Consider the following 19,425-nt stretch of genomic DNA (forward strand, 5'->3'; position numbering starts at 1 on the left):
TACATGAATCACAGAGTTTTGAACCCAAAATATCCTAGAGATTCACCTTCTTCAAGTGTCTCATGTTACAGATGTGGAGACTGAGGGCAGAGGAGGTCACAGGCTTTGGGGGGGTCTGCGGGAATCGGTGCCGGACTGGGGGCTGGAACGTGTGTATCCTGACCTTCGGCCTAGGATGTGGACCCCAAATGGTTTCTTGGTCCTGGGGTCACGTTTGTAAAACAATGGTGGGTGTGTTTTGTTCTGTAGTTTGGGGGAGAGGGTGAGTCTTGTTCTGATTTATTAGATGGAATATTGGATAATTTCTTCATAGGATTATTTGATACAATTAAACAATTTTTTAATGTTTATTTTTTGAGAAAGACCGAGAGACAGAGCGTGAATGGGAGAGGCGCAGAGAGAGAGGGAGACACAGGATCCAAAGCAGGCTTCAGGCTCTGAACATTCAGCACAGAGCCTGATGCAGGACTCGAAATCGGGAACGGTGCGGTCATGACCTGAGCCAAAGTCAGATGCTTAACCGACTGAGCCACCCAGGCGGCCCTGATATAAATTTTTATTGAGGGCCCACCATGTGGCTGGGATGGAATCATTAGAGGAAAATGTTGTCTAATGTCTTTAGAGAGAGCGTTTTCCAGTATCCTCAAACCAGACTGATTTTAACTCTCATCAGGGTTCCCTGATTACAAAATATAGTCCTGAATCCCTGTCTTCCCCTCCCCGTGATTCAGTAGGCCTGGAGCGGGACCCGGGTATCTTTACTTTTGAATAGTTTCCCTGGTGATTCTGAAGGCCTGCCAGATTAGGGTTCCATCAGCACCTTCACTATCTTCATTTAGAATATCGGACAAGGTGAGTGATGATTTCCCAAGGTGACACACACTTTGTGGGTGAGGACGCTGAGTCTCACACAGATTAAGTGGGTTTTCCCAAGTCACCGAGTAGTTAGGAATAAAGGGGTTTAACGCTGCTGCAGTCCCAAAGCCTCTGCTGGTGCTTGTGGGGATAGTTTGCCAACCCAGGGAGCCGGGAAAGGAAGGTTTTAGCCTCCATCTGTTTGTTGGTGAATTTACCCTGAGTTTCAAAGGTTGAATCAGGCTCAGTGGGATGCAATAATGCAACGGATGCTTGGAACGTGCACTACGTGCTAGGTGTGAAAGATCTCGAATTGCACTATTCATTCCAATGTTGAAAGGAACACAAATGTCAGGATTTTGATACGGATCCCCGCTTTGTGTCCAAGCCCTGGGCAACCACAGAGAAACAAGGTATCTTGTCGTGTCCAGTCCGAGGTTTTAGATTAATAAGGCAGGCAGTGTTGCTAGGTTTCACTCTAGCTATGGGAAGTTAATTGTTAGTATTCTATTCAGCATTCTTACTATTAATGGGCACCTTCACGGGTTAATTGTATCCTTCAAGGTGGGCATTATCCCAGTTTTTTCTTTGAAATTTTTAAAATGTTTATTTAATTTTAAGAAAGAGAGAGAGAGAGAGAGAGAGAGAGAGAGAGAGAGACAGGGCGTGGGCAGGGCAGGGGCAGAGAGAGAGGGAGACACAGAATCCCAAGCGGGCTCCAGGCTCTGAGCTGTCAGCGCAGAGCCCTATGTGGGGCTTGAACTCACAGACCGACAGCAAGATCATGACCTGAGCTGAAGTCAGACGCTTAGCCCACCGAGCCACCCAGGAGGCCCTATCCCAGTTTTATACATGAGGAAACTGAAGCTGAAATAGTTAAGCAATTGACCAAGGTTACAGAGGTGGAGAGTGATTCAGCCAACATCGGATCCAGGCACCAAAGCCCCATGCAGACGGGAAGACCAGTCTGTTTGCTCCCTGCCAAGCTGTATATACTGGGAACATGTGTGGCTCACTAACACTGTTTTTATTGAAGGCAGGCACCACATGCTGCATTCGGCTCTCTATTCCCTCCTAGTAGAGGAGGTCAGAGTTCCGCACACACTGTAAATAAACAATGTTTTCTGAGTAGAGGAATAAAGCAGGGGGCGTGCCTCCACGCAAAGAAACCTGTAGCTTTTAGTTGTTTGCACATGAAGCTGTATCAAAAGAAGGATAAGCTGCTCAGAAAATAGGATGGATTCAATTACAAAAAAAAATTGTAATCGTTGAAATTAGTTTTTCCCCTGGGTATTCCCTGGGGGGTGGGGGTGGGGGTGGGGGGAGAAAATCTGATTGATACTGTGGAGGATACTACGTGCAACCCCCACCCCCCCAACCATCTTCTTTTGTAATATTATCAATAGTGCTTGCTTTTGCTGCCTTTTCAAAATCTGGAAGAAACAACAAGGGGGTGAATTCCTTAAATTTCAGGAGCATGTAGATCCGTTTGTACCAATAAAAAGCTTTTTTCAAAATTAACTAAATTGACATAGTTTCGTTTATAGGATTGACTTTGATATCGCGCATCTATTGAATGAACGCTATAAACTCTGGAAAGCTGAATTGTGGTAACCATAGTAACGAAGCGGGGCGGGGGGGGGGGGGGCGGCGAATTTCTCTCCTCGCCTTCTGGGAAGCGCGGCCAGAACGTTCTGAGGAAGTTTGGCCTGTTGGTCACACCGTAGGTCGCGATGCATGCTGGGGCTTGGCAACATGGCGTCCTCCTTGATGTGCTGATGAGAGGAGTTTCACTGTAGCTTCAAACCAGAGGGCAGAACTCTCCAAACCCAATAAGCCCACACTCCCTGTCTTCTTCGCGCCTCCGCGTCGCCCTCTCCTCAGGACTCGTTCTCAGGCAGGAGAGAGGCACGGGGCCGAAGGCCGGGGCCGTCCAGGCCGCGCGGATCCGGGGCCGAGGAGCCGGCTGCGGGCGAGCACGATGGGCCGGTCCTGGCTCTGGTTGCAGCAGCTCCGGCGAGTGCGGGACCCGCAGGGCTGAGAGTGGCTGCGGGAAACCCCACGAGCTCTGAACCTCTTCCCCCCTCGGCCGGAGACCTCCGCCCGGTCGACGAACCGGCACCGAGAGCGGGCGGCCTTCCTGTCCTCGGATCGGCCGAGGCGTTGGAGGCCGAGAGCAGGGTCATCGTGCGGCCTGAAGTCTCCCACGCCTCTGACAGCCCCGCTCGCAGCCCCTCCTGGGACGTGCAGCCCCCGAAGCAGCCCGTGGCGTGGGACCTGGGGGCGTGCGTGTGTGTGCGCGCCGAGCTCCTCGGTCCGCCCGGTCTCCCCCCACCGCCGCCCGGCTATTCCTACCCCCTCCGCCTTCCCGCGCAGAATTAGAGAGAAGGGTGTCAGACTTTTTGCCCGAGTAGGGGTCTCCGCACACTTCCCGTTCGCTTCTTTTTCCACTCGCCCCCCTTCCCTGTTTCTTACTTCTTGTATGTACCGCTCCGGTACACGCTAGTTTTTAAGGCTGGAGGTTCTCGAGCGCTTGCTGCCAAGGACTCCCCCACCCCCTCCCCCCCCGATGGAGTCCGAGATGCTGCAGTCCCCTCTTCTGGGACTCGGGGAGGAAGATGAGGCCGACCTCACAGACTGGAACCTGCCCTTGGCTTTTATGAAAAAGAGGCACTGTGAGAAAATCGAAGGCTCCAAATCCTTAGCTCAGAGCTGGAGGATGAAGGATCGGGTAAGTGGATTTTCCCACCGCGCCCCCTTGGGCCCTGGTAGATTCTTCCACAGAAAGTTCAGAGCCACTCGAGTGTCCTCGGGGGAAGCAGCGGTCATTTTTCCCCAGCCACACGTTGCAAGTCAACTTAAAGAGCACAAGCCATTTCAGACTCCAGCGTTGGGTCGGAAATGGAAAAAGTCTGTTCTGGTTAGTAGTTAGTTATTCACCGGCCAGTGTTAATTTAACTCAAACTGAGTTCGAATTCGGACAGTAAAAGGTAACCGTGTTGGAAAGTGCAGCACTGCGAATGCTTACACACTCTTTGGTATACTCAGTGCTGTTATTAACAGGAGGGAAAGCTGCCTTGGGGGAGAGAGGACTTGTACCCACGTGGGGAGCCTACTTCTGTGGTTAGTTTGCTTTTTTTTTTTTTTCTAATTGTCCAAGCCAGGTTAAATGCTATGCTGGGAAACAAGATTACTGGCAAATGTTTAGCAAGTAACAAATTCACGCAGGGTTGTTTTAAAGTTACAATGAACTTTATCATACCGCCTTCTAAACAGTTGGTCTTGGATCCAGACTTTCCCTCCGTTTATGTGGTGTCACGTTGCTGTAGCTTGGAGACAGAATTTCTCCCACGGTGGAGTTAGAGGGTGATGGGTTGGAACTTGGGGTCCAGGTTTGAGGGGGTCTCCATGGTGTTGGAGTGTGAACAGTGACTTACAAATGGCCAGTAGGAAAGAAAACAGCCAATCTTGGTGAACCTGCCCTTAACTAACCGCTGTCTACCTCCTGGTCTCCGGAGCAAGCGGGTGGAACCTTCCCATCTACGCACAGTTAAAATTTGTCTTTTTGTGATTTGTTTTTTCCTTCAAGATTGCCTTTTTTAAATTTAAGCATCGTAGTGGTAAAAGAGAGGTAGTTGTTATAGTACGGTGTGATTGCTCTGGGCTTACATATATTTTCATGTATGATGTTGAACTATGTAAGATCACCATTATGGCAATTGTGCTTGGTCAGTCCCTAGTAACCAGTCCTTTGGTGATTGATTTGGGTTAGGACAATTCATTTCATCCAAAAGCAGCTTAAGGAGTAAAAGAAATGGTCTTTGGAAGAGATTGTACAAAGTCTATCTTAGGGACTTCTTTGGTACTGATTATATAGTTCACATTTTTTTTGTGGTTGTTATGCATACATGAAAAGGAACTTGTTTTTTTTTTTTTTTTCAACGTTTATTTATTTTTGGGACAGAGAGAGACAGAGCGTGAACGGGGGAGGGGCAGAGAGAGAGGGAGACACAGAATCGGAAACAGGCTCCAGGCTCCGAGCCATCAGCCCAGAGCCCGACGCGGGGCTCGAACTCACGGACCGCGAGATCGTGACCTGGCTGAAGTCGGACGCTTAACCGACTGCGCCACCCAGGCGCCCCAAAAAAAGGAACTTGTTTTAAAGTAACTGTCTAATAATTTTTTCCCCATTCTATCTGGAAGACTTTTATTTTTTATTTTTTTCCTTGTGAAATGTGGTTCCCTCTGCTACCCTAAACCCGTGCTCAAACTGTTCAAGCTGACGAATGGATATATTTTTGACCTTTTGCTTAAAACATTAATTTGTGAATGGTAACATTTTCTGATAAGCTTGTCATAGGTCATTAAGAGAAAGAAAAGTTCTGAGTCTGAGTAATTACTGAGATTACTCCTCAGAAAAGAGCCAGGGGAGAAACGTTTGCCGTGTCTGACCTTTTTGCAAGGTGTTTAATGAAGGAGAAAATCAGCAGATAACATTTTCAGTTCAGCGTGTGGGAGCTTGGCGTCTAACTGCCCTTGTAGTGTCTTCCTCTGACTCAGCCCCAACGAGACCTCTCAGCACCCCTGCCAGGACAGAGTTGCAAATCCAAATGATGCTAAGAACTGGAAGGAAGCGTGAGTGAAGGAAACAGGCCAGGTGTAAGAAGAATGGCACAGGGCCGGAGATAAACGGCAGCCGACATGTGACTCGTGTTTGATTTTTCTGGAAGGTGGGCGCTGGAGAGCACAGGCCACAGTAGCTGAAGGGGCAGCTGGGCCTCGGCCAGATCTCTCTTCCTTTCTCTCTCTCTGTCTTTTTTCTTTGAGAATCCAGAAGACTTTTTTTTTTTTTTTTTTTTTTTTTAACGTGAAGGCTTCCAATTTAAAAATGTTGGCACTCTTTCAGATGTTCCAAGACATGAAGGAGTCCAACCGACGCTGCGGGCCGAACAAACCTGGTTTGTGGGGCTGGTTCTGGCCAGCGTGTTCCCTGGGTGTGACTTGTGCTCCGTGACTGCCACGCCAGGCAGCTGCTCTGATTCTAGGAATCTTGAACACACAGGCGTCCAGGCCAGGCTGTCTCCGGCAGTCTGATGGAGCAGCCTGTGGTGAGGCGACATGTGTGGGCCTGCTTGTCCCGGAGCAGGCCCTACGTGTCCCACTTGCCCTGGTGGGCCGGGAAGTGCCCTGAACGCAGACTTGGCCTTTGCTGCTCCCTGTGACCGAGACGCAATTCCATATACTCTTATTTTGTGTATGTATTTCTGGTTCCCTCTTGGTGTCCTATTTAGTGAAGCTGTTAAGGATCCCTAAAGTTGACATCTTTGCTAAGTTGACTGACATCTGTTAAAAGTTTTCTGCCACTCAACGTTTGGCATCCCGACAGAGAGAGCCACAGCCCTTGCCCACTCTCAGTTGGGATTCCCACATTTTGGGGGGGGGGGGGAATCCGCGCTGCCTTTCAAATGCCACTATTATTGCATTTTAGTTACTAAGTTACTGTTTAATACTGTTATTATCAAATTAGTTTGTTGTTCGGTTAATTCTGTTGCTTTTAGTGAATTGATACGTATATGCATCAATAGCAATTTTGGCTTATCATTTTCAAATAATTAGACTTACGTAAATGATTCGCGGTTCAAAATTCGTGGGCCTATGGCTGACGCCGATGTGTACGTATGTTCCCGTTTGTGTTTTACCGTGATGCTTTATGGCGATCAGAGTTCATTTGTCCCCTGGAAAGGGAGCGAGTGGGGACAGTTGGTCTCAGTTAGATCTTTGCCTTGCACGTGTGGGACGGAATCAGAAACCCGAAGGGAAACCGCTGCCACACACACGGTGCCTACAAGTGTACCGGAGGAGTAGGTAGAGAACGATGAAGCCATTTCGAAACCAGCCTCTCGACCGATTGTCACCTGGCTTTGTAAGTTGTGCTTTGAGTAAGCCGTGGAGGGAGCCGAGTGGAGGCAGCGAACTGGCGCGTGGACAACGGAAGGGTAACCCTACCTTGCTCACCTCGTGGCCTCTATCACGTACTCCCATCAGGCATTGAGACCACCCTCCACAGGCCTTCACTTCTGTGTCCTTCTCTTGTCTGACCTCTATGCAGCCTTCCTCAATGGGCCACTCCTCCCTCATGAGACTGTCCTTTTGCTTCTGTGTCTTCCCGAACAGAAAGAGCTCCAGCTCTTCCCCTGAGGTCTCTCATCCTCCTTCTCAGACCCCTTTGCTGTTTGACAGCCTAGTGTGGAGCGCTCGAGGACTTGACCTTGGGCCCCTCCTCTTTGTTGTGTATGCCCCTGGCCAGCGGGTCTTGTCTGGGCTCATGGTTTTAATGCCGTTCACACGTCGGCGACCCTCACATCGGCAGTTTTTACTTCTGGCCTGGCCCGGAGCTCCTGATTGCCTGCGTTGCCTCAACCCCCACTCGGGTGTTCAAGCTGTAAATCCAGAATTTACCCTTCATTCTTTCCTCTCCTTCTCCTCGTGGCCCTGTCCAGCTCATGAGTAGAGCCTGTCGACTTGGCCTCCAAAGTGCGTCTTACACGGGATCGCCCCATTTTGTCTCTGCCCGTCGCGAGCCTGGCCCATCCAGCTACCGTGTTTCACCTGGAAGGCTGTGCTTGCGTCCTGACTGGTCTCCCCCACAGGCGTTCTGACCCGGAGGGACCGCTCCTGGCTTCCCGAGTGCTTGGAGCTCAGTGCAGATGCCTCGCCCCGGTTCACTTTGTGGTCTGGCCCTGCCTTTTCTGCTTCCTCGATGGAAAGGCCTGGGGACACCCCCGCCTCTGCTCTTGGTAACTGGCTCCCCATGACCTCCACAGTCAGCCGCTGAGAGGCCTTCCCCCATCACCTCCTCGAAAGCAGCTCCCCAGCCACTCATGATCGCTCTCTCTTTCTCTGGTATTTTCCACTACATCCCCACCCCCAGAACGGAAATTTTGTCGTAAGGCTGAGACCTCGTCGATGCTAGCACACGGGATGGTGCTTGGTACGTGGTGGACATGTACCAAAGACAAAGTGACTGGAGGGGGGACGGGCTTCTGCACAGGGCGTGTTCTTTACATTGGCTGGGGATTATTATCTCCGTGTGGTGGTTGAGGAAACTGAGGCTTGAGTTAAATAAACGGCTTGCCAAGGGGCCTGAGTTACGGGGCTCGCGATGAGGGAAGTTGAACTTGAGAAACAAAGCCTAGTTGAAACAAAGAGAGTGGTATCACAGTGACTGAAAATTCACATTGTGAGGCCCCCGCGTCTAAAACCAGATGTGTAGGGAAGACGGCCGGGGCGGTGGCGGGGATATAAAAGCAGAGAACTGTGCCAAGGGAGCGGCTCAGCTGTTCCCGCGGTGGGCGGTGGGCTCCGGGCTCCCCCTCCCCTATTTTGATAATCATACAAGTGCAGCGTGCGACTCTGGGTCTCAGGGTCGTGAGTTTGGGCCCCACAGTGGGTGCGGAGATGAGCTAATGATAGCAGTGCAAGGTGGCAGTGGCCTTTCCTGGTCTCTGCGTTGGGATCTGAGCGGATGATGCAGAAGCGGCGAGGGGAGTGGTGAGGGCGTGAGTCACGCCCAGCCGGTGCTGGGCTGCTGTTTCCCTGCGCTGTGCCATCACGGGGAACAGTTCCACCCCACTTGACGATGCCCCTGGTGACACCGTAACAAGTATGGGCTGTGTCAGATCTCGCCTCCTTGGCGCCCGCCGTCCCCTACCGTGTGGCGGGTGGCCCTGGGAAGAGCCCTGCGGGGGCCCTGGCTGGGCCACCTGCTGCTCACGGGGTGCCCGCGCTGGACCCGAAAGGAGGCTAATGGCGACTCTGGGTGCTCAGGCTGGCGTCTCCGGCAGACGTTTCCTCCAGAACAAACGATGAGCTGTCACTTCAAGGAAGAAGACTGACAGGATGCGTGGCCGGGATAAAATCTGAGCTTTCAGGTGAAAATGAAGAGTTTTGGAAAACCTGTGTCTGCCCCTGAGAGCTGCCCAGCTTCCCACTCTTCCAACGAGGTGATGGTAGAGTGGACAGGATTTTTTGGATACGAAACGTGGAATGCAGTGTGCCCTCATCTGGAACGTCTGCATAATTCAGTGAGCCTGTGTTTCCAGAGGGCCAATCCGCACTCTTACCGAATCCTCCGTGGGCAAGAGATCCACTCAAAAGGAGGCCGGTGCGCTTTAATATAGTAAGGGGTTGTGCTTCCGATAGATCGGGTAGGCCGTTTAGTGCTCTGTGCACATAGGTTGCTTCTAACCTTTAAGAAACTACAATTTGCTGAGTTTCGATGTGATGTCAGAGAAGCACGTTCTCAGTTACTTGGACGTGCTGATGTTCTTGCCCTTTTCACCTGCGAATCCTCGTGGGGCCAGAGTTTCTCCATCCGCTTCAACCAAAGCGACACGTCACAGCAGGTTGGAAGACAGTGTGCAGTCCAGTGGGCTTCTGATAAGGCAGACCTTAGAGAGATTTGCAATGGTTTTTTGAAAATGTCTTTGTCGTAGAAGTATTTATTGAAATATATAACGCATTTATAATTTTAAATCCGTTAATAAATACATGCCTTTAAACATTTTTTTTAAAAAAGGATAGAGGACTGTTTACATTAATTAATTTATTTTAGGGAGAGAGAGAGAGCACGTGCGCACGTGTGAGCAGGGGAGAGGGGCAGAGGGAGAGAGGGAATCTTAAGTAGGCTCCACGGTCAGTGTGCAGCCTTCAGTGAGGCTCAATCCCATAACCCTGGGATCATGACCTGAGCCAAAATCAAGAGTCAGACGCTCAACTGACTGAGCCACCCAGGTGCACCTGGAAATACATTCTTCTTCTTCTTCTTCTTCTTCTTTTTTTTTTTTTTTTAAATTTTGACCTCTAAGATGGAAAATATTGGAAAAAGCTCTTTGAGGGGCACCTGGGTGGCTCAGTCGGTTGAGCATCTGACTCTTGATTTTGGCTCAGGTCATGGTCTCATGTTCGTGGGCTCAAGCCCCGCATCCGCTCTGCACTGACAGTGCAGAACCTGCTTGGGATTCTGTCTCCCTCTCTCCGCCCCTCCCCTGCTCCAGCGTTCTCTCTTCTCTCTTTCTCTCTCAATACATAAATAAACATGTAAAAAAAAGTTGTTTTTTTTTTTTAAAAGGAGCTCTTTGGGAGTCTTCAGTAATCTTCGAGTGTAAAGGTGTTCTATCCTCAAAAGTTTGAGACTCGTTAGTGTAGTTAAAAAGAAAGTGGGTGTCAGACTTAAATTAGGAAGCAGGGCTTGAGGATATCAGGTGGTTGGCCAAAAATATCAAGCAGAGAGGACCAGAAATTTAAGAGCAGACCTAAAAGGGACCTGTTAACGCCCTTTCCGTTCTGGAGCTTGTGTTTGCGAAGAGCTCTGTGGGGTTGTGAAGGCAGTTGCCCTGTATGGAAGCACGTAGCCACGGTCAGGGCCTCCCGTTGACCCAGACTTCTGGCGTGCGCCCTGGAGGGGTTCGCTCTGCTGCCCACCCAGCCGTGTCCTGTCCTGTGAGTGGAGGAACATCGACCCAAGTGTGGCAGGGGCAGGCAGCCAGAGACCTTTACCGTAGTTCAGCAAGGGTTTCTTGCTCACAGTGTGCCGTGCTCTCCGGGACCCTAGCGTCCAGTAGGACAGACAGACGCATCAACACCAAACTGCGATACCCCATCATGTGTGTTTTACAGGGGAGAATGGCACGATTATGGGGAAAACTTTGCCTTTACGTTAAATAGGTAAATCATTTGCATTGAGCTGCATTTATGACACGTACAAATCAGTTACATGGACCCAGCATGAAACTCTCAGCAACTAATGACTGTTGATGTGGTTGGTGGTGGGGAGCTGCGTGTGGATTTAAGTGGGGCAAAGTCATGCAGAGATTTGTGTTTGGAGAGATCTTGTTGACCGGGGGTGGAGTGGAGGGTTTGGAGGCATGGGGCTAGAGTTGCGAGGATCCGAGTGAGACACCATGTCCAAAGCCAGGCAGCCCGAGCTGCAGGGTGACCGTCCAGGGGCCGGGGTCCACAGGTGGGTCAGACCTTGGGGCTGAAAGAGCGGGCGGCCAGCGCGGGCACCCTCGCTCTGCGCTTCAAGCGTGGGAACTGGCCCTTGGCATTTGTCATGGGAGGCTCAGGAGCCACAAAGGACCATCCACATAGATTTTTTTTTTTTTTTAACCTGCTTTAAAAAATGTGCCGTGTTCCATTTTGAACAACGTGCTGGGGAAGTAGTCCTGAAATGGATAAGAACATTTCTCCTCATTATCACCTTGTAGAATTCTAAAGCTCGAGTTTTAACAAGATAGCATGTGGATTATATATAGACGGTGTTCTCCAGGTTCCTGACTCTTTCCTGCCTTTATTGAGAAGACATTAAAAGAGTGCTTGGGGCATCTACCATTGTTGTTTCGGTAGAGCTGAAGTTTGACACCTTTTCTTGTCTTCTTGTAAGTTTCGTTAAGTATATAGAAAATGTTATCCCAGGAGATGTTGGGCGTGATAATTAATGCTTTAATCATGTTCTTGAGCCTGAACTTGTCAGACAGGTGCAGCTCTGGGGGGGGGGGGGGGGGTGCCCTGGTGGCTGGAGGAGAGGTGACCACTGAGAACAAATGATAATTTGACCCCCGAGTCAGTTTGCTTTCAGAGGTGGCTTTTGTTCTTGACTAGTAGTATTTTTTTCCCCCAAGTTTATTTATTTATTTTGAGAGAGAGAGAGAGAGAGAGGGAATCCCAAGCAGGCTTGTACCGTCAGTACAGAGCCCGATGCGGGTTCGATCTCACAACCCTGAGATCATGACCTGAGATGAAATCAAAAGTCAGATGCTCAACTGTCTGAGCCTCCCAGGCGCCCCTGACTGGTACTATTTTCTGTTTCTTAGTTTAGATACAATTTCAAACTTACAGAAAAATTGTAAGACTAGTTCAGCGAACTCCCCTGTACCTTTACCCGGGTTCGTTACCTGTTTACATCTTCCCTCGCCTGCTTTATCATTCTCTCTGTGTTTGTATATGTTTGATACATGACTGTTATTAATCCACAGCTCGCATGGCAATGTTGCCGCTTGTCCCGGCAGCACCGCCTTGTTGGCGATTTTTGCCCTCCCCGCCCCCGCTCGGGATCCCTCATTGCCCTTAACGGTGTCGTCCGCGTGACCTCCTTAAATAAGAGGAGCTTCTTGGCCTTGGAACGTCTTCACCTTGGCATTTTTTTATTGTGGTGAAATAAGCTAACGTGTTTACCACTTGAGCGGCTCTTAAGCGCGCACGCAGCTCGGCGGCTCAGGCGCGTTCACGTTGCTGCGCGGCCCCTCCGTCCGTGCGCGTCCACAACTGCATCGTCTCTGTGCCCGCCCGCCCCCCCCACCCCGTCTCCCCCCGCGTCTACTGTCTGCGAATTTGTTGGCCTTGATGCTTTGCGCTGGTGCCGGGCAGTTGCCGTGTACGGCGCCCTCGCGCGGATTCGGCCCGGGCGTCTCCGGCGGGAGCCCGGTGGAAGTGACTCCGGGCAGAAAGCACGTGGTCCTGCTTCCTTCCAGTAGTGTTGTCTTGGGTCGTGGGATCCGCTCCCGTCCTGCTTTGTGATCCTGCTCATAGGGCCTCTGCAGGTCGTGGCCACTTTGACGTGCGAGGTTCCGAACGCTTCTGTACTTTGCCGCACAGTCAGATGCTGCCGCTCTTCTCGGATTTCCCAGCCTTCGCCCTGGAGTCAGCCATTCCTCCGTGACGCCGGCTCCTTGTGGAGGACGGGCTTTGGAAGCAAGACCTGGGCACTAGGTTTGCTCCTTGCTGCTGCTGTTGTGTCGTCGGTGGGCCCCTCAGCAGTGGAGGTGGGCGGACACGTGGGGTTTCAGTCTGTGTTTATCGGTTTCTGTGCACAGAGGGGTCTCCAGTGCTGGTCGCTACCTCCGGGCACGCTCTCCTCTGTCCCCTTTGCAGCCCCCCCCCCCCCCCTCCCCGTCACTTGCTTCTTGGTGGCGAGGATTTGGCTCCACTGCCCTGGCAGAGTCACTTGCCCCAGACCAGGATGCAGAGAAGGGGGCGGGGGGTGTGTCTGAATTACTAACCCACAGCACTTGGGGACGCAGACCTACTAAGAGGTTAATACTGACTTACATTGTTGTTTAAGGCACACTCTGCATGCAGTGAGATGCCCAAATCCTAACTGGGAGAATATGCTGTCAGAAGCAGGTTTCAGGGGCGCCCGGGTGGCTTAGTCGGTTAAGTGTCCGACTTTGGCTCAGGCCACGATCTCACGGTCTGTGAGTTCAAGCACCCACATCGGGCTCTGTGCCGACAGCTTGGAGCCTGGAGCCTGATCGCACGTCTCCCTCTCTCTCTGCCCTCCCCCACTCACACTCTGTCTCTCTCTCAAAAATAAACAAACATTAAAAAAAATTAAAAGTGGGGCGCCTGGGTGGCGCAGTCGGTTAAGCGTCCGACTTCAGCCAGGTCACGATCTCGCGGTCCGTGAGTTCGAGCCCTGCGTCAGGCTCTGGGCTGACGGCTCGGAGCCTGGAGCGGAGCCTGGAGCCTGTTTCCGATTCTGTGTCTCCTTCTCTCTCTGCCCCTCCCCCGTTCATGCTCTGTCTCTCTCTGTCCCCCCCCCCCAAAAAAAACATTGAAAAAAAATTAAAAAAAAAAATTAGAAGTGAGTTTCAAGTGGGGAGCCTGGGTGGCTCAGTTTGTTGAACGTCTGACTCTTGATTTCGGCTCAGGTCATGGTCCCAGAGTCATGGGATCACCCCTGCGTTGGGTTTTGCACTGAGCGTGGAACCTGCTTGAGATTCATTCTCTCTCTCCTCTCTCCCCACCCCCCTTCCCCTCTGCCCCTCTTCCCTGCTCATGCTCTCTCTTTTTTTTTCTCTCTTTCTCTCTAATAAATTTTGAAAAGTGAGTTTCAGGGTTTCTCAATGGTTTGTGTGGAAATAGTGGTTCTCATGAACATTCAGTACCACTTAGGTTCATATGGCACAGAGCCTGGGATCGGGTGTAAGCAGCGTAGGACACTGGCGTGGCCCTGGAGGGATTCGCATCTGATGTGAGGAAAATGGCATTCTTGTACAGAATAAAAGCACAATGTGGTAGTTATGTATCTGCACTCCAGTAACAAGGCAGCGATTTCGGGAACTGTACCTGCCTGCAGTGTCTGCATGCCTGAGGCGCTCGGCTGAGCTCCGTGCTGGGTGCGGTAGGGCAAGTGAGAGGGTGCGAGGGTGCGTAGGTCAGGTGCTGGGGTGGGGGTGGGGAAAAGGGCAGCGAAGTCACAACCAACTGATTTATAGAATTCAGTAATTGAGCCGATGTTGTCTAGCGCCTTTCTGTGCCAGGCACTGTGCTAAGTATTGGTGATTCATTGGTGAACAACTCCCGCTTTTTAGGCGTTTACCAGTTTTTTGGGGAAGGTGGGTTGACTCAGCCCAGGAGGCAGGGCACTGGGGTGGTGGCAGCCGCGTACGGAGTGCGGGAGGGACTCCTGGAAGACTGTGTCAGGACTGGAAGGGAGCAGAAATTAGCTGGGGGGAAGGGAGAGGTTGGGTGGGGCAGGAGGGGGGCTGCGGGGAGGGTGGCTGGCCCAAGCACCGAGGTGTGCAAACACTGGGGGGGAGAGCACGGCCTCTGGGGAGCCGCCTTTCTCCCCAGAGGGAGAGGGAGGCCGGGTGCCCCCGAGAGGGTTTCCCCCCTTCCTAAGACAGCTGCCGGCCACCCGTACCCCACCTGCCGGATTTCCCTCTGCCACCCGGACACCAGGTTGCGCGTTTGTTTGTCAGCCCCGCTCGGAAGGGCTCTGTTCTGTCCACTGCTGCGTCCCCAGCTTCTCACCGGGTGACATTATCAGTAGTAGGTGCTCGGTAGACGGTGGTCAGGTAAACGGGGCGGGGACCGTGCTGGAGGAGCAGGGAGAGCCCACGAGGATGGACAGGCGGACAGGGCGAGTCCCGGCAAGCTTCGCAGGGCCCTGGGAATTTGGGTTTCATCTTAAGGATGATTAAGAAATGTCTGAAAGCAGGGTAGTGGCATAATCAGGAGTTTGGCAAGATCGCACTGGCCGCAGAGAGAGGAAGAGAGAGAATGGGGGGAAACGTGTGGTGTGTGTGTGTGTGTGTGTGTGTGTGTGTGTGAGAGGACCTGTGTGAGGGAGGGGGCGTGGGCCGGGCGCACTGAGGAGGGGGAGCTGGGCCAGTGCGGGGGAGGTGCGGGTGGCCGAGCGCCCCCTGGGACAGAGGACAGTGGGCCTCGGTCACCGGCAGAAGGACTCGGGGGCCCTGCTGGATGCAGCAGAGAGAGGGGTGAGCTACCGTGGGCACCTGGGAGGGGAAAGAGCATGTGTCTGACTCTGGAGACTGGAGAAAGTTTTCTTTAAAGAGCGTTTCAGTGGGAAATGTTGCAGGTGTTGCTTAAAATGGTCCCCAGGCCCCCGTCCCCTCGGCGTCTGTCTTCGTTCATCCCTGCTGCACCCTTGTCCTCGCGCCTGTGGGCGCTGCTGATGGGCCGGCGCTGGTGTTCTCTTGGATGGCTGCTGCTCTTATCCTTAAGGGTTGATCGGACCATCAGTTTAAAGGTACACGAATATGTAAGCACCGTCACGTGTAAATGAGGCATTTCCTTTTCCTGCGCTGCCTCTGTGCCCTGGCTCCGGTCCAGGTTGAGCTTCCGTAGAGGTGGCAGCATTGTGGAGACACCAGGTGCCTTGTGTTTCTTTCCTGTACCGATGTCCTGCATACGCCGGCGTGTGTCCTTCCTCATCCTTCCCCTTCACCGTGCACCGGTGGCGCCCTGGGCCGGGCCGGGCCGCGGCTGGCCTGGCCTGGCAGTGGCAGAGCCCGGGGTCACACCTGCCGTGCGGCTCAGGACCCTCTCCGGAGAGCCACCGCTCGGTCCCTCACTTGACCCACGCAGCGCTTCTCCTGAGAAAGTGTCGTTACCTGGTCAGCAGGCAGGACGGTTTGCCCAGGAGAGTTTCGCCTTTTAAATAAAACTCTATGCTGGGAGCGGTCTTCGTACTTGAAAAATATTTTACCATTTTTATTGATGAAACTGAGTTCCTTGGAAACTTGTTTTCCTCCAGATTACACAAATAACACATGTCGTTGTAAAACATTTAGAAAATAGGGAAAAATGGGACGAGAATAAAAATTATATAAAATCCCACTATGGCACTGTTAATATTTTGGTGTATTTCCTACTTCTCTGTCTTCCCTCTTACTCCCTCCCTGCAGCCAAGATTTTACTGTGTGTCATTAAAGGGTTATTTTGAATTACGTATTTCAAAAAAATTTCATTTATTTATTTGAGAGAGAGAGAGAGAAAGTAGAAGCAGGGGAGGGGCAGAGAGAGAGAGGGAGACACAGAATCCGAAGCGGGTTCCAGGCTCCAAGCTGTCAGCACAGAGCCCGACATGGGGCTTGAACCCACGAACCAGGAGCTCATGATCTGAGCCGAAGTCGGATGTGCCCCGACAGCATTACCCAGGCACACCTGGAATTACCTGTATTTGATACCCTTGTCCTTGTAGGATCTGAAGCATAATAATAAAATGGATACTCGGGAAACCCCCACAACACCCAAGAACTACATCAGCATTAACACTTTGTTTAATGTGTTTTACAGCCCCCAGCTTTAATGTCTTTTCTGCTTCTGGGAAAACAATAGGCCCTAGGACGGCTCGACTTACAAGTTTTCGACTTTGCGAGGGTGTGAAAGCCACACGTGTTCAGTCAAAACCCTCCTCGGGATTTGGAACTCGGATCTCCTCCCGGGCTGGTGACAGACACGTGGTCTGGTCCTCGGTCGTGATGCTGGGCAGGGAGCCCGGCCGCCGGTGAGCTGGCGATCACCGGGGTCGGCAGCCGATTCTGTGACAGCCATCCTGTCCCCACAGAGCCACTGTTTGTCACCTTCCGCGCGGCATTCAGCAAATCACACGTATCGTAAGATAGGCTTTGTGCAGAATGCTTTCGCCCAGCTGTAGGCTAACGTGAGTGTCCTGCGCGCGTCGAGGCTGGGCTGAGCTGTGGCGGTAGGTCAGGTGCGTGGCGTCCGTTTTCGACTTGCGCTGTTTCCAACTTATGACAAATCTGTGGGCATGTACCCCCGTCGCAAGTTGAGGAGGATGTTTACTGCTCTGTTCTGGGTCGCACTCCCTGTAGGCCGGGTGTCCATGTTGAGGCCCCTTTGATTACTGAACAGCCTTGTGAGCAGGTACTGTTTTACTCATTTACAGCTGAGGAGACTGAGGCAAGAGAGGTCAGATAATTTGCCGGAGGTCACATAGCCAGTGAGCAGTGGAGCCCGGATCTGGCCTCAGCCTGTCGCCTTCTCCTGCCCCTCAGGGGACGTGGGCATCGGCGGCCGGAGCTGGCAGAGACCGCGCCGTGCTGGCCGCTCTGGAGCGCGGGGCCCCGCCGCTCGTCCACTGCTCACTCACTGTTTGCTGACCACCGAGGAAGCACCTCTGCCGTGCCGGTTCCTTGGTGGGAATGAAGAGGGAGTGTGGCCCGGTCCCGAACTCTGGGAGCACCGTGAAATCAGTGCGTGGGCAGACCAGCCTAGCGGGTCAGACCGATGATGCTGAGATGTCTAACTAGTGGCCCCAGACTGTGTTATCGCTCGGTGGAAAGCAGGGGTGTGACCGGTGGCTGGAGGCGGGTTTGGAAAGGAGTCTGCTTGAGGAAATGTCCCGGAGGGGGTGGGGACCGCGAGGGGTTGGCTGGCCGGAAGGTGGAGGGAAGGCCCCTCCAGGGAGGAGTGTGGGTGGCGTCCCATGTTCGTGAAAGGAAGGTCCTTTGAGAGCACAGTGGGGGGTAGTGTGGGTGGCTGTGGCAGGGCCACCGCATTAGCCACGCTTTGCGTGTCTGGTAGAAGGCTTGGCCCTGTCTCCCAGTTAGGGAGGGGTGGGGACCAGCTCACAGGCCGGGTGATGCAGAAGAATGGAGCTGGGGGCGACACACACCTGGCTGCTACCCGCGAGTCAGGTGGAAGCCAGAGTGGCGGGGTGGGGTGCGTAGGGGGATCTTAGCCTGGGAGCCGAGGGGCAGGGTGGAGTGGGGAAGGGAAGCCGGCGGAGCGCCTGGAGTGCCAGAGGCACCGGAGCCAGGTCTTTAAAGGCCTGAATGTAGGGTAGGGAGAGGACGTTCAGGGGGCGTCTGGGGGGGGGGGCTCAGTCGGCTGAGCTTCCAACTCCTGATTCCAGCTCAGGTCATGATCCCGGGGTCATGGGATCGAGCCCTGTGTCGGGCTTTGCACTGAGCTTGGAGCCTGCTTAAGATTCTGTCTCTGCCCCTCTCCCCGCCACCCCCCCCCCCACCCGTCAAATACACTCTTCCCCCCCCCCCCCTGCCCCCTGCCTCTCTCTCAAAACAAGAAAGGACATTTATTTGGAAAGCACCAATCTTGAAGGTTTTTGAGTCGGGGTGGGTTGTGAAGTAGGGAGTAGTAACGGTCTGAGGAGGAGAGGATCACAGGCTTGGTGAGTAATTCGGAGAAAGGAAAACTGTGGTGGTTTCTTATCCTTTTCTTTTTTCTGAAGGGACTCTTTTCAGGACTGTTCTAGATTTATAGAAAAATTGAGAAGACAGAATTCCCGTATACTTTGTACCCACTTTCCCCTCTTCCTACTATCTTATAGTAAGGGTGGTGCCTTTGTCACAGCTAGAGCCCACACTTTATCCAGATTTCCCGTTTTTAGCTGTCCTCCTTCGTCACCCCCGGGGCCCCACCCAGGCCACCAGGCCACATTTAGTTGTGACGCGTGGTCTCTCAGCCTGGTTTCGGAGGAGCCCTGGGCAGGGGTGTGGTCGACCGGTCCTCTGCTGGGGTGCATCTGATGGTTTTCACTTGATAAGATAGGGGTTATAGGGTTTGGGGAGGAAGAACTTGGAGGGAAAGTGCCCTTCTTATCACGTCCTATCATATCCAGGATCGCTGCTCTCAACGTGACTTGTCACTGTGGATGTGCCCTTGATCACGATCACGGGGTCGTGTTTGTTGGTTGTCTCTGCTTGTCTCGCTCCCCCCCGCCCCCCCACCTTATTTATATGTGGCTAAAAGTATTTCCTGCTGTAACTATCTCTGTGTTAAGCTAAACATGTATTTATGGTGATGTCTTCAAGTCTAATCTGTTTTTTTTAATGTTATTTATTTATTTTAGGTTTATATTTATTTATTTTGAGAGAGAGGGAGAGAGAATCCCAAACAGGCTGTGCGCCACCAGCACAGAGCCCGATGCGGGGCTCGAACTCACGAACTGTGAGAACCGTGAGATCATGACCTGGGCCGAAATCAAGATTTGGATGCTTAACCAGCTGAGCCACCCAGGTGCCCCTGATCTGTTTTGCTTGTTAAGTTTTTTTTTTTTAATTTTTTTTTCAACGTTTTTTATTTTATTTTTGGGACAGAGAGAGACAGAGCATGAACGGGGGAGGGGCAGAGAGAGAGGGAGACACAGAATCGGAAACAGGCTCCAGGCTCCGAGCCATCAGCCCAGAGCCCGACGCGGGGCTCGAACCCACGGACCGCGAGATCGTGACCTGGCTGAAGTCGGACGCTTAACCGACTGCGCCACCCAGGCGCCCCGCT

At 52.4% G+C, this 19,425-nt stretch overlaps 1 protein-coding gene across 1 annotated transcript in view; it reads left to right on the plus strand.

The window, feature by feature from the left end:
* The first annotated feature begins 2,593 nt into the window (after positions 1-2,593).
* The window catches only part of RPTOR (regulatory associated protein of MTOR complex 1), a 335,785-nt gene continuing 318,953 nt past the window's right edge, over positions 2,594-19,425 (plus strand). The window contains exon 1 of the mRNA XM_047834016.1: positions 2,594-3,586. Within this exon, the coding sequence (XP_047689972.1) occupies positions 3,425-3,586 (162 nt within the window). The 5' untranslated portion in view covers positions 2,594-3,424. The remainder of the gene's footprint in view (positions 3,587-19,425) is intronic.

This window comes from Prionailurus viverrinus, chromosome E1, assembly GCF_022837055.1.
Source record: "Prionailurus viverrinus isolate Anna chromosome E1, UM_Priviv_1.0, whole genome shotgun sequence".
In the NCBI taxonomy this organism is placed as follows: domain Eukaryota; kingdom Metazoa; phylum Chordata; class Mammalia; order Carnivora; family Felidae; genus Prionailurus; species Prionailurus viverrinus.